Genomic DNA, 22,766 nt, shown 5'->3' with positions numbered 1-22,766 from the left:
TACAATTCTCTTGCCCTTGCATATGGAGTAATTTAATAATATATTATTCATCAAAAGACATTTATTTTCATAGTTGATAATATTGCCATATGTCTAAACCTATCATACTATATTTCTAAAAGCCTTACATGATATGATTGACAAAGAGACCAACTGATATAATGCTGTACATACTCATGTTTCATGCTTATTGCAAAGTTGCAAACGATAAAGTAAATAGTACTTCTTGTATTGTATTTTTTGCTCATTGCCCTACTTGTTATACATATGGTTACTAAACATTAGTTAGACATAATTTGTTTGATAAGCATTCATTATAATGTTTGTTTGGTAAAATAAAGCTCACATAAGGCAAGGCTCCACATTAATTTTTTTTGTTGGTGGCCCGCAGAGCAAATTTAGTGGCCTGAAACAATAGAAAACAATACAATTTATCAAAACGTTGGTAGCCAAACCGGGCCATTAAGTGTTGGCTTTAAAGAATTTTGGAGGCCCAATTCTCATTTTTGGTTGCCCCAGGCCACTGCTAATGTTGAGCCTTGTATAAGGGCATGGTGTTTGTCCTGGGTAACTGTAGGCCTACTATTTGTCACCGAGTAGTGTAAAGAAAACAAAATTTAATACTGAAGATAAATGATTTGTGTATGAATGAATGTGAATCTTTGTACAGAATGTATATATGTTGACGAAAAAACAGTTTTGAGCCGTTTGGATATTGTTTTCATCTTAATGTTTTATCACGGTACTTTTAACATTAACATACCACACATTATGTATTTTAAGTCTAAATACCTTTATCTCATTCTTTCAAATAATGTATTATGACAGTTACATTGTTGCTTTGTTCATGTTCATACTGATTATTTTAACTTGCCTTAAGATGCCTTGGTATATATATATATATATATATAACTACTTTTTCTTTCAAAATATTCTAAGTTTTGTACTTTCATCTTGCCAATTTCTTTCATATGTTTCATACCTCAATAAAAAAGGATATTGTTTTGTTATTATGAAACATTGTTTTCATTTTGTTATTTGATTCTTATTTCCTTTGTCCAATGACATGTAAACTACATTTGTTTTAGATAAGGTCAAATGTGATATTTGTATGCAGTATTGCTTTCTTGATCTTATATAGTGAAAAGAAAACTATAATGATTGTGACATCATTCCTACCATCTTCCTTAAAACCATCATGATCATTGTTATGAACACCATTATGATCATCAGCACTATTGTAATCATCACCATATTCACCAACACCACCACCATCATCACCACCATCATCACCATCATCATCAACACCACCATCATCACCACCATCATTACCATCATCACCACCATCATCATCACCATATTCACCAACACCACCACCATCATCATCACCACCACCATCACCACCATCATCATCACCACCACCATCATCATCACCACCATCATCACCACCACCATCATCAACACCATCACCACCACCATCATCATCACCACCATCATCACCACCATCATCACCACCATCATCACCATCACCACCACCATCATCAACACCACCACCATCATCAACACCATCATCAACACCATCACCACCACCATCATCATCACCACCATCATCACCATCATCATCACCACCATCATCATCACCACCACCACCATCATCACCACCATCAATATCATCATCACCATCACCATCATCATCATCACCACCATCATCATCATAGCAGCATTTTTCCTCCAAAGTTTTTTAACCAATTCTCAGCCAGTGCACAATTCTATTGGTTTTCAAGATCTCTCACCACGATGTTTTCATCAGACAACAAACTGGACAGGCTAACCACTGTCTGAAACAATGGTACACTCTTTTGCCTGTATTCTGAAATCCGTTTCAACTTAAACCATGGTATATAGCTCTGTGCTAAACATATGGGAAGCAGAAAATTTCAACTTTGTTTCTTATGTTGACTGGGGCCCGTTGCAGAAAGAGTTGCAATCAATTGCAACTTTGAAAATCATGCGCAACTTGATTTTCAACCAATCAACAGCGCGCATTTTTGACTTGCGTTTAAACGCAACTCTTTCTGCAACAGGCCCCTGTACTCTTTCAACGTGCTATAATTAATAGTAGACCAAATGGGTTTATCCATCATTAGATTATCTGAATATCAGGGCCCTGTTGCATTAAAGTTACTATTATGGTAACATTGCAACTTGCATGGAACCCTTGATTTTGATTGGCTGTTGAGCCTTGTTACCATGGTAGTTACCATTTGCAAAGGGACCCTGATCATCTTGTTCTCTGATTTAACACCCCAAAATATCATTTATTATTAATCACACATGACATATGCATTTGAAATGGATCTTTTTAATGCAAAAGGTGCAATATAATATCCAACAAAAATATAACATATTTACAAGCACTTTACAAACAAACAAATGCTATATTACACACGTCAAGGTTTCCTTTTCTTGTGAATACTTTAACACCACCATCGTAGTTTACCCTAACACTGTCAACGACCATGTGATTAGATCTGATAGCAATAACTTTTTCATTTGCTTTAATTTGAAGATTTCTGCTGAAAATTTACCCTTAATTCTTTGATAAAACCTATATTTGTGACTTACATGTACATGAACAATTTGTCAATATATAAACCAACTGTTAGAAAGAACTTGAGTTTGTTACTATTACATTACAAAACAAAAACAAAAGCTAATTAATAGACCAAGGCCCTGTCTTACAAAGCATCATGATTTGTCCAATTCAATGTCAATTGTGGAAAACCATCAATGTCATTTTCATAATCATATGGTAAATGTATTACTGTATTACATACCATGTCCGTTTGGATTAAAAGAGGTATACACAGACCTTTCAAGACAAAGGTGTGCTGTATGAGTATACCTCTTATTTAGAAAATAATTTTGAATGGTTCTATGCAGTTGAAATGTTGGCATAGTATACTTTTCATAGTTGTAAATGATCGGATCAACCACAACTCTTTGTAAAACAGGGTCCTGGGTGGTGCTTCCCTCAAACATTTTTTGCAAAACAAGATTTTACAGACAAATGAGACGTGTTCTTGGTCGCTAAGTCCACTACATAGGGATATATCATTTAGCACAAGAAGTGGTCACCAGTCATGCATAAAGTTGTGTAATTAATAAATTGCTTTATAAGAAATGGGGGACCCCTGCCCTGATGCTTAAACACAATACATGTGCTGTTATAGAAAATACACTGCTAAAACGTTTTAACAAGTAAAAAAAAAAACATTTGTGCTGAAAATCTCTTGTTTCTATTTTCTACTTTCTTTGTTCAGAAAAATGTGTCATTCTACTGACAAAATAATCTTGTTAATGCTAACGTCAGTCCTATGCATAGAACAATAGTTTGATTAAAGGATGTGAATATAATAATGTATCAATGACCAATAATGAAGCAAAGGGAATTACACAACAGCTAGCTTGCATGCTCAACATGCACATATAACATATTGATGTAAACGTTACTAGTATTTAAATGCATGATGATTATACCGTATACTTGCTATTCCTCGAGGAGCAGAACCAGACCTATTGGCCCGAATTCACAAAGGTGGTTTTGAAAACCCACGGTTGAGTCCATGGTTTATGCAGATTTCCTGTATAAAATACGCTTAATTTAGCGCGTATCAGGCGCGTGTATAAAACATGTCCAATGCTGCTGCGCGCTTTTGTCAGAGTGCGCCAAATTGACGCCTGTTACCATGGTTAGATACGCTGTTTTATTCATGAGTCCACTGTCTGAAGAGTGGACTCATGAATAAAATAGCGTATCTCATCATGGTAACAGGCGTCAATTTGGCGCGCAGCAGCATTGGACATGTTTTATACACGCGCCTGATACGCGCTAAATTAAGCGTATTTTATACAGGAAATCTGCATAAACCATGGACTCAACCGTGGGTTTTCAAAACCACCTTTGTGAATTCGGGCCAATATCTTTTTCCCTAAATTGAATAACAAGGGTAATATAGACTTTAAGATGACATGACTTGTACTTCTGTGTATATTTTACATTCTTCTTTCTTCTCTCTTCCTCCAGTTTTGTTATTCTTTTATCTCTTAATCTTTTCTTTTTCTCTTCTTGAAAATGTATACGGGGTGATCTTCCCCCTTACAGCTGTCAGCTACCCCGACCTCCCCATAGCAATGCCCCTGCTTTTCTGCACATTTATTTAAGTAGATACGTTGTGTCTCTACAGAAGGCACTTTTCTGAAGACAATCATATGAAGAATAAATGCTATGAAAGAGAAGTATAACAAGGAGGCTGTACAGATGATACACAAATTTCCACGACAATTGTGGAAAAGTCAACTTAAACATTGTTTTCTGGAGGATTGCCAATCTTTAATTCTATAACATGGTATACTAGTAATAAATAAAATAGTTTCCCCATGTCTTAATGAAAACAAGGATAAAAATTCAATGTTGTTGATGAAGCTACAAATTCCATGAAATATCACTTTCAGAAGAGCTCTCAATATCAAAGACAGGACCCCCCCCCCTCTCCATTTGTAATTGTCATGACCAAATAAGTATTACAGGAGGAAAACAAAGAGATTAAAAAAAACAAATGACAACTTGAAAGGCCATATCCTCAAGAAAATACAGTGGCCATCCAAGTTGTGCACATTAAAAATCTAGAGCACTATTTTGGTGCTTGGACGTATGCTGATAATCTTTTCTTATGTACATACATGTAAAAAAAGAGCATAAACTTACTTGCCTGGCAGAAATGTTACAAAGTATGTTTTTTTTTTTTTTCAGTTGCAAGCGAGAGTGAAGCCAAACTATCCCAAAAATATCTGAAGTGAAACTTCTGAAAGATCTATATGGAAAAGGATTTAAGCACATCAATCATAGAAAATTTCTACCTCCTCTGGATATTCACCAATGTGGAACTTTTAAACGCTTGCTTTAAACACTTAAATTAGATTCAGTTTGAAAGTTTTGAAGCATTTTCTTTTCAAAAAGATACCTATGTATGCACTTTGTAACATTTTGCCAGTGACAATATTATCTGCTAAAGACTAGGGCCATTAAAAAGAGTAAATCATTGTCACTCTAGTACAGAAGAGCATGAATCAATCGAAGTGCTGATTGTTGAACACACGATGGATAGCAAATTAACTACAAATAAATCCTATATGTAAACTGATGACCTTTTAAATGATCAATGAACAGTACGAAGCATTTATACATTTAAAAAAAAAATGATATGGCAAGACCCAGAGAGGCCTTAACACAATAAATGGAGAAAATAAACGCAAATGATGTAAAAATGTGTTGATTGCATGCAATAAGACGATGACCAAGGGAGAAAATGAAATTGAGCATATCATTCTTTCCCAGTTAGTTGTATTATGCATGTTTATGCATAACTTCATGAAAGTTGTCATTGCCCAACAGTTATTATATCAACTAGGGGTGGTTCACATAGATCCAAACCTGACTTAATTTCATGCTTAAGTTTCATCGAGCACATGATTTTACACGTGTAATGTAAATTACATTGATTGATATCCAGTAGTGCACATCTTCTGAGCATGATGATTTGACCAATGCTGTGATGCATTATAAACCACACACAACTGGGAATCTGAGTGTTATTTCTAGCCAGACTTAAATCTTTGTTAACAACCCCCTTGTGAGTGTTTCATAAAGCTGTTCATAAGTAACGAACGACTTTACGCTTGACTGGTGACCCCTTTCTTGGGGGCTATATCAACACCAATAAACAATTTGGGGTATATGGTTCATTACAAGAAAGGTTCACCTGTCGTTTGTATACTAAAGTCTTGTGTACCTTATGAACAGTACAATGTAACAACCCCCAGGTGAGTGTTTCATAAAGCTGTTTGTAAGTTAAGAGCGACTGTAAGAATGACTGGTGAACCTTTCTTACATGCTAAACCATTTAAAACATTTTGGTGTAGATACCATTTACCATAGGAAAGGATCACCAGCTGTTCTTAAAGTCGCTCTTAACTTATGAACAGTAAAATGAAACGACCCTCTGGTCTCTTCTACATCTTCAATGCCCCCCCTCCCCGGAATGCCCCCTAGTCTTCAACAGACATAACAAAACAAGGATATTAACAGAGATGATTGGTCGATGATGGTCCGTTTGATAGCTGCTGCTCACAGGCCAAGCTTGGGGCAGTCGGGATGGAGGAAGTTCCTTGGTTGCACTGCGCCATTCTGTTTGTCACTGTAATATCAAACACAAAAATATAAGAATGAAATACCAATTTGTAACTGAAACAAAAATATGATACAACACTCTTCATAAACACAAGATAAAAGTTACAATTCATGGACACTTATCATAAAATTTCTGATCATATTGACTGAAAACCTACAAATTTTCACAGAATTGAGTTTTCTCTTTTAGTAATTAGATATAACATGCCTGAAATTGACTAACAAAGATTCTGATAAACCAAAAAGTAGGGGATTTCTATCACATATGGCTGCTCCTATTCAGAGCACAGATTTAGACGACATCCTGTGGTAGCTCAGAATATGGGCAATTGTCTTTAACTTGTGAATATGGGTGAACAGCATGAAAGATAAATACCAGTTGTGGTAACAATCTCAATATGAGTTCGAACCGTATCCAATGAAATTACCACCAAAGTGTTTGTATGTATAAATAAAAAATATGTGCCAAATAAATCCCGAAGAAAAATACGAAATAGCTGAGAAATTAGCAAAATAGGCACGGAATTCCATCAAATGTCCGGTATTTTTCAACGCAATATTAATACACTGTCCCATATATGCTCTTCTGTGTTAGTGATCATCAGAATTATCGAATTTGAGCTAAGATTTCATGATTTTACAATGATAGGTTTACATTAACGTACCAGATCTAGTTGTATGAAAATATCTTGACAATTAACCTTGATTTAAAAGGCTTTTTCATGAAATAATTATTTGCTACAACTACTGCCTTTTACTTTTAAAAGCAGCACACAAATGTTTTATTAGTTATGACTTACACATGGTATTGCAGGTAGGTGAAGACGCCCTCTATCTGCTCTTCCGAGATCTCTCCGTCAATCTGAGCCAGGTACGTATAGAGCTCCTTGAAGAGGTCAAAGGGTATCCTCGCTGCACCGCCCTCTGGGTCCTTGGTCAAAATCTCACAGATGACCTTCATAGCAGAGGTGATGTTCTGGAGGTTAAAGGTCAAAGGTCACACAGAAATGAGTATGATAATCAGTGCATTCCAGCAAGGTGTAGCATATTTGTCTAACAAACAATTATACATTGTCCCACATGTACTTTTCTGTGCTGGTGATCTACAGTCTGAATGTTTTTTTAGATTTAACAATCAAATATAAAGTGCAACCTTGCAAACAGCAGTGATTTTTAAGCTTATAATGTGATCAGACTTTTCTGCTATAATTGTTCTGGCTCATGTGCGCTTTTTAAAGATAAAAGCTTCAACTTGGAGCTTCTAGGGAGTTTTACAGAGTTTGCAAGAGACTCGAGTTCCATTCCAAATCAAGCAAAGTCCCCAAATCAAGCTTAATGGGGTGTTACAAGAAAGCCGAGTTGCGACTGAATAAAAAATCTGTTATATTTTATTTATCAAAGGAACTGCGCTTGAATTGGAATTTAACTTTTTGAAGTTTTGTGAGACATCCAACTAGTTTACATTTACGATTAGAGAAAGGTTAGTCACAGAACATGGAAGATTGAAAAGGAACAATTGTTACAGAAGCATGACTTAAGATATCCCACTTTTAGCAATTAGCTTAATTGGATGAGCCTGTGCCTATGAATGTTTCAACAGAAATATGATGCAATATAAATGATGTGGATCATCATCATCTCATCATCAAAACAATTCCTTTTTGATGCATTACATCCAGCATGTCCTGAGGCTTAAAAAGAACAACAAAACTTACCCCTGCGAGAGCTGAGCAGGCAAGGGCAAAGAACTTTGGCCATTCGATCTCATCCCCGAAGCTACCAATCTGAATCAAGCTGAACATTCTCTCCTTAGGGAGACAGTTATCCTTCCATTTCTGTTCAAGTTCTTCCAGTGAGATTTTCTTCTTAGGACCAAGCTGAGGGATGAAAAAAACAAATCGTATGCAAATGTTATTATCATTTGTTTGGCATCACCTGTGCATGGGAGGCGAAAAGCGAACTGAATTACTGTGACCCGCAGGTCTCTCCTGATATAACTGATTGGGGGAGTGCAGGTGAACCACTACACTGGGTTTCGCCCTACTCTTATACCAATAGTGCAGTGGGTTTATAACATGCGAAGGTGGCAACTCTCCTCTACAGGGGGCCTCAATCTAATGCCCTATCCAAGAGACAGAATATTTTCCACTATAACACAGCCTGGATCTATGGAACAGTGGAGCTACATTCACAAACAACGCAGGCTTCAGTAATCCGCCCGGGGTGGACTCAAACCTACAACATTTGGTTCGACGGTCAGACCCTTTATCGACTGAGCTAACTTCGCTCTCATTTGTGTAGGTAAGAGGACAAACTATCAATTCTTTCGAGCATTTTCATGAAACATATATAGTCAATAGTCAATGATTTTCATTGACTACCTATTGTTATAGGTTTCTGAAATCCTTGCATCTGATTGGCTAAGAGCAAATAAATGAATATCACTGACAAAACCTTTCATGAAATACTCCCTAGCTGGAGCTACATGAATCTTTTCAAAGCAAAATTGAGGAAAGATCTCATATACATTGATATTGGCACAGAAGTGATCATTTGTCTTAGGCATCTACTGTAATCAAAAGAGATAGTTTGCTTTATATTTCATACTATTGAAAATGATTATATTAGAGAAACACAAAGGGGTATATCTATCTAAACAACTAAACTGATGCCAAATGGTCAGTGAAACTTCAATACCAATATGTCCAAGTTTAATGAACTAGGTCCATATACTTTGTGAGATATGACATTTAAACAACTTAACCTTGGTTAAGATTTGAATATTGATGACATTGCCATCTATAATGATTTTAAAAAAAATAGCCTTGGGAACATACCTGTCTGTTAAGCACTGAGAGGATTCCTGGTGTTAGTCCAGTGTCTGTTTTCTGTGTGGCCATGGGCATCTCAAGCCTTTCCTTCACTGGGGGTGTCTCCCCATTGGCAAGGGCATGAAAATATCTGCAAAATAGGAACACACAAATGTTTTTTTCATGCGGAAATCTAAGGGGAAAAGCTATCTGTAACAACAACTAAATATTCATAAATGAGGACAAGTCTATGAGGACAAAAGGCTGTATTCTAAGCTCTGGTTTTACTGAAAGTATGAATCAATTATCTCAGTCTTGCAAACCTTGTGGATACTGGGTAGCCAATAAATTAAAAGCTAAAAATCTTTTTAAGACACTGGGTAACGACAACGATTCCGGGTTAACTGCAATTTAAACTGGGTCAAAAGTGGGGCTGCCAAGAAAATAACTTTGGTTATTGCTCAGCAAAACAAACATTTTGGGAATTTTAGGCAAATGGTTTTCTGCTCACAATATGCTGTTTTTAAATTGAAAGAACTTAATTTCATAATTGTTACCCCATTTCAGAAGTACCCAGTTGTCGTATGTCAAGACAGGTTGTTTTAGAGGACAAGTCTACCCCAACAAACAGTTAATTTTTTATAATAAAAAGAGAAAAATCCAACAAGCATAACACTGAAAATTTCATCAAAATCAGATGTAAATTAAGAAAGTTATTAGATTTTAAAGTTTTGCATAATTTTACAAAACAGTTATATGCACATCCTGGTTTGTATGCAAATGAGGAGACTGATGACATCATCCACTCCTATTTCTTTTGTATGTTATCATATGAAATATTTTTATTTTCTCCTCATTGTCATTTGTCAAGTGAAAGAATGATTAATTCCTCCCTGAACATGAGGAGTTGGCCTTGTTTAATACTATATGGTTCAGTCAAGTTGGTCCTTATTGTCAAATCTGTAAAAAATAAAATATTGTATAATTCAAACAGTAAAAAACAAAAAAAATAGTGAGTGAGGGACATCATTGTTTGTCTCATTTGCATATATGTCACCGAGTTGTGCATATCAATCTTTTATGAAAAATAACAAAAGTTTAAAGTGTCATAACTTTCTTATTTTACATCCGATTTTGATGAAATTTTCAATGTTATGCAAGTTTGATTTTTCTCCATTTATTCAAATCAACATTTTTCTGTGATGGAGTTAATTGAGCATTAAATCCTGGGAACGTCGTGATTAATATTTCATAAATTGTTTGAAAGCAATGTAATGTAAGACAACATTACAAATATAAACTATTAGAATTATTTATATTAATGCATGCATGTCAAGAATTTACTGCTATAAAAAAATGACATCAATATAAGTATCCAGACACTGCCCCATCCTAAAATCCTGGGTCGGATTTCATAAAGAAATGTTATCAAAACATATGCACTTTTCCTGTAACAAATTTACTATTATATGGAAGGATTTCAGTATCTGTTGTTGCCCAAATTTTTCATAAAAATTTTTACGAAACAGGCCACTGATTTGGACTTACGCTGCTGACCACTGAAGGACATCAGCCGGCTGGGTCCTGATGGCAGACTTGGTGAACTGCTTCATGATATCAGGTAGGTCAGGGGGAATGTTTATCTGCTGTGAGCAGTACATAGGTACGTCATCACCTACTCCTGGCATCTTGATTCTTATTTTGCGAGTCTGTAGAATGAGAGAAAGGGGAATTTTTTTAATCAAGTGGGGAGGCTTGAGTCTTTGAGTAGGGTGTCTGAAGCCACACTGAAAAGTGTCAGCATAAAACAGGCTGATTTAGGGGAAAATATGGCACATTTTTTTCGGGGAAGTTCAGGCTACTAGAAAAATGTGATCTGAATTGATTATTAACTTGTGTTTGGCATGTATGGAAAGAGAAAATTCAGGGGCTTCTTTTGACAGTAAGGACAAGTTTATAGGATCATTTTAAATAAGGATTTAGAGATAAATTGCAAACCCTTATTTTTGTGTGTGTTGAGATTGCCATTTCTCCATGCGTTTTCTATGGGAAAATGAAATTTCTGTTTTGCACAATTTTTTTCACTTTGTCGCAATTTTTCATTGTGATCTGGTTTCCAAATCTTTATAAAAATCATACCATCAGATAGAGCATAAAAAATCCTATTGGACTCTTTATGGACAAGTTTTTGGCATTAATAATAAATTTATAACAGCTCTCGGAAGCTAAAAATTCGGATTTGTGTGTGTCCATTTCTTAACTACACAGTCTATGGCAGAGAAATGCTGAAAATTTACCTAATTTCATTCTTCTTTTTTGCATCCAATAATTTGATTTTTTTCAAAAATGTTACATTTCTGTCAGTCTGAAGGTCATTTCCCCTCAAATTCACAAAGAAAATGTGATATTTTCTTGAAATAAGAAAAATATTTTTTTTCTCCAGACACCCTACTTTGAGAAATGGGAAGAAAAAGAGAAAGTAAAAAAGGAATAGATCTAGGTGCAGGAGGAAGATAAATAAAATGGACAAGAACAAGACTGGAGAGGTAAAAAAGATTTGCATGACGAAAGAGAACAAGGGGGAGAAGAGCCAACTCATTTTGCAATTTTCTCTCTTTCTTTTCTGTTTCTCACATCTCTGTTCTTGAGAGTGAGACGTTTTACTTTTAGTTTAGACGTCGAACTCCACTGACTCACGACCAGATTTTGTCATGAATTAACTCACCAACACAACAAACATAAGAATCGTTAAAGATACATATGAATATCACTTAGTCTTAACTTACATTTTACAAGAGAAAAACAAACCGACACAATAGAAATCATTCTGGGTCAAAAATCCAACACGAAATTCTATGTATGGGACTACACAAATAAATTTACTCGAAACTGGGAAAACTAATCACACATAAAATGCAACTTTTTGCAATAAAGCAAACATACAGAAACCTAGGAATGAGAAGACTTATTATTTCTTACTATTTTTAGAACAAATTCCTAAAATATACTTACGTGACGGAAGAAATATGTAGGATTCTAGATTGGAAAAAGATTCTTGATTGACCAGCGTTGACAAGGCAACATAGAATTTCACGCATGCGCAGAATCGTCAGTGTCTCAAACTTTTTCTTTTCGATCTAAAAAGTATCTCGCCGCCGCGCGCCCACGGATATTTTTCCGTGGCTAATGGACAAAATAAGTATCGGAAGGGGGGGGGTGTTGGGCAGGGCGACTTTGAAAATAGTAAAAAGAGAAGGGAGAAGAAAAAAAGGGGGGGAAGGAATTGCGTGGGCTTGGTCATATAGGCCTGCAAAATTAATATATTTTAATGAACTTCAACTGAAAATTAAATCATCGCCCCCAAACTAACCCTAATGCGCCCCCCGGGAGGAAGCTAGATCCTACAAAATATGTTTGTCGGGAGGCCGGCCGGGTGCAGAAAATGTGAACGGGGCAAAACTGAAGATTGGTGCAATAAACAGAACGGTCTTATTTTCTGTAATAATTTTCGTCCTAAATTAAAGGACAAGTCCACCCAAACAAAAAGTTGATTAAAAAAAAGAGAAAAATCCAACAAGCATAACGCTAAAATTTCATCGAAATCGGATGTAAAATAAGAAAGTTATGATATTTTAAAGTTTTGCTTAATATATCACAAAACAGTTATATGCACATCCTGGCGGGTATGCAAAAGAGGAGACTGATGACGTCATCCACTCACTATTTCTTTTGTATTTTATTATATGAAATAGGGAATATTCTATTTTTTCTCCTTATTGTCAAGTGAAACAACGATTAATTCCTTCCTGAACATGTTGAACGAGCATTGTTTAATACTATATGATTCAGTCAAGTTGGTCCTTATTGTCAAATCAATAAAAAATGAAATATTGTATAATTCAAACAATAAAAAACAAAAGAAATAGTAAGTGAGGGACATCATCGACTTTCTCATTTGGGTTGTGCATATCACTGTTTTGTGAAAAATAAGCAAAACTTTAAAGTGTCATAACTTTCTTTTTTTACATCAAATTTTGATGAAATTTCCAGTTTTTTGCTAGTTTGATTTTTCTCTATTTATTCAAATCAACATTTTTCTGGGGTGGACATGACCTTTAATAGCAATATTGATCTGTTTACTTATGCATATAAAGATGGTGTGGGAAAGCACCATCTTTCTCCATATTTTCTATTCTCCGTTTTTATTTTTTATAAATATATTGATTTAGCACTGAATATGGCTTTCTTAACATATTAATTATAATTATTGCCATTATTATTGTGACATTCTTTTGAACATTTGGTAGGCAAATGTTTTTTAAGGCTTGACTTTGTCTGAGTCAGTGCATAATAGGCAGGAATGGTGCTAAAATGGGGCAGAGCACATGTGACTACCCAACTTATACATAGAGGAGAAAAATAAGAAAAAAAGAATGAAATGAATGAATAAATAAATGATAATAATAACAATAATAATAATAATAAAAATTAGAAGAAGAAGAAGAAAAGAGGGTATGTTTAATTATATAATTTTATTGTTGAAAAAAAATAGACGCTCCCATTTAGTAGGTTTGCCCTTCCCCGATAAATAAATTTAAAACAACTATGATGGAAATCTTGGTTTGGTCTATAATGTCCATATAAACCCATCCTGTCTTCCCCTCACCTCTCTGGCCGATCCCCCTCTCACACTCTCCCTCTCTCTCTCTTTTCTAACCTCCCCCCCCCCCTCCTCTCTTTCTATTCATCCGCCCTCTCTCCCTCGCTCTTATTTTAACTCTATCTCTCACTTTTCTCTGTTCTAACCTTTCCCTCTCTCATTTTTTCCCCGACCTCTCTCACGGACACACCCATCCTCACATGCACATTCTAATATCCCCCTTTCTAACCTTCTCCCCCCCCTCTCTCTCTCTTCCTCGCCCCTCACTCTCCCTGTCTGTCTGTTTATCTCTCACCTTTTGTAACCTTTCCCTCTCTCTCTCCCCCGCCCCCTACTCTCTCTCTCACTCTTCCTGTCTGTCTGTTTATCTCTCCCCTTTTGTAACCTTTCCCTAGCTCTCCCCCTCTCTTCCTTGGTCCTCTCCTTCTCTCCCCTCTCTCTCTTTCTCTCCCTCTCTCACATTCTTTCTGTCTCTGTCAACCTGTCGCCCCCTTTTCTCCTTTCAATTCAATTCAATTCAATTTATTTTCCACATCTTGAGTAAAAAAAAATATATTAGTACAAACAAAATACATACATACAAATATAAATAGTTACAATATAAAGACATAAGAAAATCAAAATGTGAATGGGATTGAAAAATGCCATATTGATCGATCAACGTCAACCCCAATGAGAAAATAAATGAAAATAGATAATCTAAAAATATAGTCACAATTCAATCATTATCATAAAAATTATGTTTTTATTTGCACAAAACATGGCATACATTAAAGGAAGGGGGGATCGACTTTACAAAGTGTCGGAAAGTGTACAGTAAAAACAAATTAATTTTCATTGTAGAAATGGTCTTATAGGGGATTTTTTTAAATTTAGATTCACAATAACCAGCATACTTAATTCGTAAAAATTATACTTTATTATCTTATTGCTCGAATATCATCTCCTAATTTCAAATCTGACAGAGTAGAACGAGATTTACGACCAGCAGACGACATATGCTACAGGAAATTGCCTTATGGTAAATGCTTTTTCCACCATGCATGACAGTTGCCAGAAGGAGCAGAGCTTTCGCCCAATAATTGGTGGTTAGTGATGTTTTACCTGATTGCCAAGAAATTAGCATAATGCTTGTAAGCAAGTAATCAGAGGACCGACGGCTTAAGGTCTACCGGCGATCGAGGGACCTGGTAATGAGGATTATATAGGCCTAATTTCTCGATGGTAAACCTATTTCATTTTCCCCAATGACGGGCCAATATATATCTCTTTTATAGGCATTTCCGAAGCTTTTCCTAAAGTCTGGTATCAGAAAATTATTCCATGAAAGCTCGTGACACCCGGATCTGACTATAACCGGAAATCCAAACCCTGACGATTCGATGGTTGTTGTATCCATGGTGATTTGTCCTCACCGAAGATCCTCAACCGAATGAATAGCAGCATACGAGTCCCGATGAGGTTTATAACCTTTCCCGTTCTCCTCGTAAATATGATACAACTTCAAAAACCTAGTCGCATCTTCGTACCCGTCCGCAAAATAGGTCTCAAGATAGGCCTTTGGGGGCGGGAAAAGCCCATCCCCAATCCGGTACATCTGCAGCGCGCTGATGTCGAACCGCTGACCGGTTGTGTCCACCCAACCGCAAGCGATCTTGTCCCGCATCCGGAGGCGGTTTTTCGGATTTGGCGAGATCTTGATCAGATTGCCTGATGGGAATTGAAAGGTCACGTCGGTAGAGAGGTTCTCCTTCCGGGACAGGGTGACGTCACCAAGGAACTGCAAGGGGGAGGGGTAATACAGTTGAACACGCAAAAAACTATTAGTCAACTGACGGGTCCAGATATGATGAAAAGTTAATTCCTTACAATAGATTAAGCAAAATGAAAAAACAAATCTTTAACAATATGGAGGTGGGGGGGGGTTGAACCTTGAGTTTATCAGAGCAACATGATACTTAACATTCAATTTTCAAAACTATCAAATCGATATTATTTGCTGTGGAGTTCTTCTTTTATTTCTTGGGTTGGAGGTGTTTGTCAATATATCGCCCCGTTGTAAGAAATGACTTGAATTATCTAAAACAAAGAGGTGGTATTATAGCAATATGAGATGAAAGACAACTTTATCCCCCAAACGGGTGTCAAATGAGATCACTTGGATGCTGATAATAATAACAAGAGTTAAAAAAAAAAATCCTACCTTGCCGTCTATAGAGGGCGGTGTCCACGTTGTGAACCAAGGAACGAAGACACTCCCAAGGATAACCTGTAACGAAATAAAATAAACAAAAGCAAACGTTTAAAAAGATGTTAAATGCCTATATTCACTACTGTATTATACGAAACAAGCAGGTGCTCGATTAGTGAGAGATAACGATAACGATAAATTTTTTTCAAGGAAGAAAGAGCGAGGAAAAAAATATATAGTAGGAATTGATATATCAGTGTAGATGATCCAGGAATTATGACAGGGAGGGGGCACTTTTTCCCCTCCCCACCCCATCCAAAAAATGACAACAACAAATTAAATGTTATCAGCATTTTCACGTTATGATCACTTTGAAAAGAAGAAAAAAAAATGTTTAAGGGACACATGCCCCCATTTTAACAGGAACCACGCCTGGGTTCAAGACTATATTTTCTTTCCCAATTCAAACATGATACAAAGGACCATAAACCAAATACAAATTCACGAATGAACATTATTACACACAAAAAAATAATTATTGGACTTTGCAAGAAGAATTGAAGACGATAAGGTATATTTTTAAAAAGGTAGTATGCTTGTAAAGTGTGGATCCCCTTGAAAAATGAAAGAATAAATAATTGGTTACTTGTGTTGTTACGATACCGCAACATATAACAATGAAAATGTAGTTTCAAATTTGATTTCCTTTTTTTTATTACAGGAAATAATTAACCATACACTCTCTCAAAATAACTGCAAACAATTCATTGATGGCGTGCAGATAATTCCATAGAAGATAAATGTTATATTCCAGTTGGAAATAAACTATACTCCGACATAAAGTCTGGTGTGAAACTCTGAGTTCTGATCTGATGTGATGATGTCCTTGAAGAAACTGTCAGCTTATATACAAATTCACTATTCTGGAAGCTTCTAGTATTGTCTATAAAAAGAACATTCTGCGAATTTCTAGAGCAGTCTAATTTTAGACTCTTGAATGACCTCAGTGAAATTAACAATGTAAACAACATAGCTAATCCTATTGTCCTTTTCACTGCAGGCCGCCTAATGTCTATCTTAATACATTCCAGTAATAACAAAGATTATTCTATCTCATTAAATAGCATGCCTAACAAAGCTTCACTGAGACATTCTGGAATATTCTTAATCATTATATGCTATGAATATCCTTAAAGAGGAAATAGCTAAATAAATTAATGTAATTGCTCTTACAATTCTTATATATAACAGTGTATAAGGAAAAGAAAAAGAGAGAATTTGAAAGGGGAAATATCAGATCTATATGAAATGGAATATTTAAGTGGGTATAGGGAGATCTAAATGAAATTCGGAGACATAAGAGGAATTATCACTTACTTCAATGAGCTCTTCTCTGGTACTATAACTTGAGATCTGAACCTCGGACCCTAAGCTCCAAACCCGATCACCAACCTCAAATACTTTCGGTCCCTTGGTTCTCACGCACGAGCTCGTCCCTTGATCGACGTCATGAACGGTCAGCGGGTCGTACTTATCGACCAATCGCAGCTCGGTGGCCTGGATGAATAATTTATGAGATGCTAATTCGTGTGCGTTCATTGGTAGAAGCTGGGTAAGGAGCGCGCGCAGACGACCAATTAAATCAAAGCCTGGTGTGATGGCACCGTATGGGAGAGACGAAATATCGTCGACGATACTGTATAGGCCACAGAGTAAATCCTAAGTGAGAAAAAAAACACGAAATAATGAATCAATCTAGTATACATAGTATAAGTAAAATTACATATTAAAACGGCAAAATCTAACGACAAAGTTCTAATATTTTCGTCAAAAAATAAAGAAAATGAAGATGGTTGACGAACAGAATTCGAATTCTGAATATTAAGGCCTCTATTGATTAATAAAATCTAACAAAAATGCAAAGTGATTTTTTTTTTTAAGTGGTAAACGAAATAAGGGAAGTGAGGAGAGGGAATGGGTAGAGGGTGAGAAAAAAGGGACAGAATGGGAGGTAGAATGATAGGCCTACACATTTGGGAAAATGATTTTATTAGTCAAAGTTTTAATAAGTTGTGGAAAGTGAATATAAAACCGGAACGGAAGGGGGGGGGGATCTTGCCCTTAGTAAATTTAATGCCCCAGCTCCATGACTCCGACATCTATAGTTTGATTTATAATAATCGTGATAATTATTTAGGCCTACCTGCAACTTTTCAGGAGCCGTTAAAATGACAGCAGCGATGATGGCACTGGACGACGTCCCACCTATCGCCTGCATGTCGGAGAGGACGACGGATCCGTGGTCGAGCAGGCATTGTGACACACCGAGGTTGCTCAGCCCAAAGAAGGACGCTTCAGTGAAGGACAGGTTGAACGGAGGAGATACATGTGACGTCATAATGGGTGAGGTGTACCTGTGGGGAGAAAGAATAATAGCTTTTGTTACGTTATGGACCTATACATATTCATATCATCATCATCATCATCATCATCACTATCCTCATCATCAACATCATCACCATTTTTATCATCACCATCATGATCAGCATTATCATCATCATCATCATCATCATCACCATCATCATCATCATCACTATCCTCATCATCAACATCCTCATCATCATCATCATTATCACCATTATCATCATCATCACTATCCTCATCATCACCACTTTTATCATCACCATCATCAGCATCATCATCATCATCATCATCATCATCATCGTTTCATCAGCAGCATCATCATCATCATCATCATCATCATCATCATCACCACCACCACCATCATCAGCAGCATCATCATCATCATCATCATCATCATCATCATCACCATCACCATCATCACCACCACCATCATCATCATCATCATCATCATCATCACCACCACCACCATCATCAGCAGCATCATCATCATCATCATCATCATCATCAGCATCACCATCACCATCATCACCATCATCATCATCATCATCATCATCACCATCATCATCATCATCATCATCATCACCATCAACATTATCACAATCGTTATCATTTCCATTATCAACATCATCAGCATTATAATTATCATCATCATCATCATCATCATTATCATCATCATCATCATCATCATCATTATCACCACCACCACCACCATCACCACCACCACCACCATCACCACTCTTATCACCATCATATTTATTATTGCCATCATTATTCAATCATCATCATCTTCATCGCCCTTATCCTTACCACCACCACTACCACAACCACCACCATCTTCATTGTTGCAAAAATACTATTAATTTATCGTTACGTTGTTCGTATTACTACATCCTCATCATCATCGTCGTCATAAATTTCATCATTATTAATTACAATATTACTAGTAGACAAATAGGCTATATCGCCTATTATACCCAAAATAACACTATTCTTGAGTGTTTACACTGCGTGCCGTATCCTCGTCAGCAAATCAACAAAGTAGTGTCAGACACGGTATGTCCTTGTAAGCAAGTATCATATCGATAAAAAACTATTCAAAAGAACAAGACTGCAGCTATCAATAATATCGATCGGATAATGATACACAGGTTTTTAAGTGTTGTTAAGTGCAGTGACTTGTATTGATGACCTTCATTGTCTTATAGTAAAGCTATAGTTTATCCAGGGGGTTATCCCCCACCGAGTTTCATGCTGTAGTACAAATTATAACAGTCATGATGCTGTGCATGCAAATATAATACTGTACGTATGATTCCTATTCGAATAAATGTTATTGCACATTCAATTTAGAGGTTTTTATTTCATTATTTCTATTGGTGCCGGGATTGATGTTAAATACTACGCCTATATATACACAAACCAGAATGTGATATATTCCCATTGTTTCCTCATTATATAGTTTCATACACGCTAAATACTGAAATGTTAAATCAGCAATTGAGAAGTTTGATGAGTTACCACCTTTTCCAAATGATGCATTTACCACTTTAAACACTGCAAAAACTCTGTATGACAATTGCTTTTTTAAGTCCTAATTTAATCCCATATCCCATTCGCCACAAAAACGTAGCATCTTATCTTCATTTATTCCGATGAGCAATTCATTTAGTCGCATTATAATGAAAACATTTAAAAATTTGAATGAATATAAAAAAACAAGAAAAGGTACGGGCACGAAATAATGATAAAAATAATTTGTTGTCACTGCATCATGTCATTAACTTAGTGGCGAGAATACAAATTTGGAAAAGGTGGAAATTGATAAAATCGAATGTTTCCAGATTAAATTTAAATCTATTTTCATCAAATTTTGATTTATATACTTACACCTGAATCTGCAAATATATGAAGGCAAACTAAAACTCGATTGATTTGAGTCCAATCTTGCTTTGGAAGTGACGAAGTGCTTCGCTCCTTATTCCAAAACCACAACAAAAAACTTTCGAACGATTTGAGAAGATTATTTGCGGTTAGATGACCTCGTTGTACAACATGAACATGGTTGTGTTATTCTAAACAATCAATTACTGTTTTCATTTGTCCAATTCATAGGGCATTAATTTATGATCCAAGTTCTCAAATTGCGAAATCTCTGGCCCTCCTTGATCGACGAAGTTTTATTTATGGAGTATAAAAATACATCAACACGCTGGAAGTATAATACTTCGATTCCTCTTGATCCAAAATGCTGATCGCGTGCAGTTGCACGTACTGTGAGCTCTTTATTTAGAACCAGTTCGTTAATCTCAAATCGACAAACAGGATATTTTTTCTTCTCCTTTTGTACTCCAGTCAAAAGCAACACACGATATATCAGTGAATGATTTCTTTCACTCCGATGTAATTTTCAAGGCACTTTTATCTGTTCTTCTTTTGTATGTTCTTTGCCCTCTTGACTCTGTTTGCTGAACCAATATGCTAGTCTCAGATATACAAACGATTTGAATCTTTATGGTTTTTTTGCACTAGTGCTGCATCGATAAAAGAGTCAAATAGAGCAAATGTAACATTATGTTTTATTCTTTTATATTCTTTGCATTTCGCCGGAAAATAGTTATTTGATTGTAAGATATTGTAGCTTGATTATAGGCATGGAGCAATAAGAATGGGGTCTGCAAAAGCGACTATTATGTTCCATTTGCCTGAAGGAGGGGACAGATTCGGGACGTGGGGAGCGTTGTGTAGCGATCGCAACCCCCAGCTTGGGGGATTGACCCGCCCGTTCGAAAGGTCCAACCCTTTTTTGATACAGGGTTTTGAGAGAGACGACCAAAGAGAGGGGAGAAGGGGAAAAAAGTCTGATCAAATATTGATATAGACGAATAGATAATAGATGGATTGATGGATGGATAGATAGATAGTATAAATAGATATATAGATAGATATTATAAATAGATATATATATATATAGAAAGATAGATGGATGGATGGATGGATGGATAGATAGTATAAATAGATATATAGATAGTATATAAAGATAGATAGATATATAGATAGACGGGCAGAGAAGATAAGTAGTAGTTAGGTATCGATATAAAATAATATGCAATAGTGTTTTATTGTGTGACGTCACAGAATAAAAGCACCTCTCGTTTTCTTTGATTGTTTCTCGCCAAACTGTTATCGAAATAAAGCCTCTCTCTTTTATTCCAAGCAATATATTTAATATGAAACATATTATATTACCCAGTGTCTGTATAAGATCCCGACGTTGGGGGCAGTTATCTCTTTATTTATTGGATAGCTCAAAACGAACAGAACTTTTTAAGGGGTATAACTTTATACCACAGTAACACCAATGGAACCTTATTACCAATGACATACCATCGGTCGGTTTGGAATCGGTTTCGTTTATGTGACTGTAACATAATTCCATAGAGATTAATCGCTAAATGAATGGCATATCAAGATCATCGTTGCATGCGTATTTTGCTCAGTAGACTGACTAGGAACCAATCAGAATTGTTCTTTCAAATGAACGATTAACCGCTAACCTTTGTGTTACGGGGAACATACTGGTACAAAATGAAACATCTCTATGCATAATTCTGTAAGATGCATGATGGTCAATATAATAATACAATCATGTCTATGCATAATACTGTATCTTAAACGGTTTACTGTTATATCCAATGTGCTCTTGGGCCTTGTTTGCGCGGCGAAAACACTTTCACAATTACAAGTGTTCGCCTCGTTATTTGCCTACTCAACAATGCGATACAAGAATCCTCACAAAAGCTAAATCTCCGCATATTTTTGTTGAAAAGTTCTTATACCATGTTATTGTTGGAAAGTATTGTAGTTTGCCGTCCCCTTTCAGAGCTATAGCTGGTGTAAAGCCTGCGTGGATATGCTTTTTTAAAACTGTACTGTGAGTATATTTCGGGCTCTTGGAAGGGGTAGGAAGGAGGGGGGAGGGTACAGGTTCCCCAAATGTTAATAGACCTATTATAGGGATTGTGGGCGGGCAATTATAATTACCTGATTTTCTTTTTAAGGGACCGGTGGTGGGGGAGGGGTGATACGGTGTTTTTTTTTTCGAAAGAACGAAGAAAGTGAGCCATATATTTATATCTGTCATGAATTAATGAGTCATAGATTTTACAGGTAGGCCTAATCTTGTTTCATTTTGAGCTTTTCTTATGAAAACGGATGCAAGAAAAGTAAACGACCTAAATGCAGTCATCATAAGGTTGGATGTAAACGTTTGGTTGGGGGAAAATAAGTTTATGATTTAAAAATAACATCTTTATTTTTATGCAGTCTCGTTTAGGGACAAGACCCCTGCTTGCAAGATATCTCGTGGAAATTCGCGGAAAAGGAAACTTATAATAATTGGCCTGGCATTGCCCTTTAATCTTAATAGCCCCG

At 36.1% G+C, this 22,766-nt stretch overlaps 2 protein-coding genes across 2 annotated transcripts; both read right to left on the bottom strand.

Moving 5' to 3' along the window:
• Positions 1–2,346: 2,346 nt before the first annotated feature.
• LOC129268640 (ropporin-1-like protein) lies at positions 2,347–12,160 on the bottom strand. The gene is made up of 8 exons (XM_054906166.2): positions 12,073–12,160; positions 10,609–10,769; positions 9,088–9,211; positions 7,966–8,127; positions 7,051–7,226; positions 3,979–6,257; positions 3,104–3,576; positions 2,347–2,964 (listed from the first exon to the last, which is right to left on the bottom strand). The coding sequence occupies exons 2-6, from the start codon at positions 10,746–10,748 to the stop codon at positions 6,188–6,190; spliced, it is 672 nt and encodes a 223-aa protein (XP_054762141.1). The 5' UTR covers positions 10,749–10,769; positions 12,073–12,160; the 3' UTR covers positions 2,347–2,964; positions 3,104–3,576; positions 3,979–6,187.
• Positions 12,161–14,445: 2,285 nt separating this feature from the next.
• Positions 14,446–20,819, bottom strand: LOC129268641 (patatin-like phospholipase domain-containing protein 4). The gene is made up of 5 exons (XM_064104975.1): positions 20,223–20,819; positions 18,115–18,325; positions 17,289–17,630; positions 15,924–15,989; positions 14,446–15,500 (listed from the first exon to the last, which is right to left on the bottom strand). Exons 2-5 carry the CDS (start codon positions 18,307–18,309, stop codon positions 15,132–15,134), a joined length of 972 nt encoding a protein of 323 aa, XP_063961045.1. The 5' UTR covers positions 18,310–18,325; positions 20,223–20,819; the 3' UTR covers positions 14,446–15,131.
• Positions 20,820–22,766: the final 1,947 nt, after the last annotated feature.

Source organism: Lytechinus pictus, chromosome 9 (genome assembly GCF_037042905.1).
Source record: "Lytechinus pictus isolate F3 Inbred chromosome 9, Lp3.0, whole genome shotgun sequence".
NCBI lineage: Eukaryota > Metazoa > Echinodermata > Echinoidea > Temnopleuroida > Toxopneustidae > Lytechinus > Lytechinus pictus.
This window is presented reverse-complemented; position numbering and strand designations above follow the sequence as displayed.

Coding starts and splice junctions, on each gene's coding strand:
- LOC129268640 (XM_054906166.2), bottom strand. CDS start 10,748: ATGCCAGGAGTAGGTGATGACGTACCTATGTACTGCTCACAGCAGATA. Junction 9,212..10,608: donor GTCCTTCAGTGGTCAGCAGC/GTAAGTCCAAAT, acceptor CCTATTTTGCAG/ATATTTTCATGCCCTTGCCA. Junction 6,258..7,050: donor ACCTACCTGCAATACCATGT/GTAAGTCATAAC, acceptor TTGATATTACAG/TGACAAACAGAATGGCGCAG.
- LOC129268641 (XM_064104975.1), bottom strand. CDS start 18,309: ATGACGTCACATGTATCTCCTCCGTTCAACCTGTCCTTCACTGAAGCG. Junction 15,990..17,288: donor CCAGAGAAGAGCTCATTGAA/GTAAGTGATAAT, acceptor ATTTCGTTACAG/GTTATCCTTGGGAGTGTCTT. Junction 15,501..15,923: donor CGCCCTCTATAGACGGCAAG/GTAGGATTTTTT, acceptor TCCCCCTTGCAG/TTCCTTGGTGACGTCACCCT.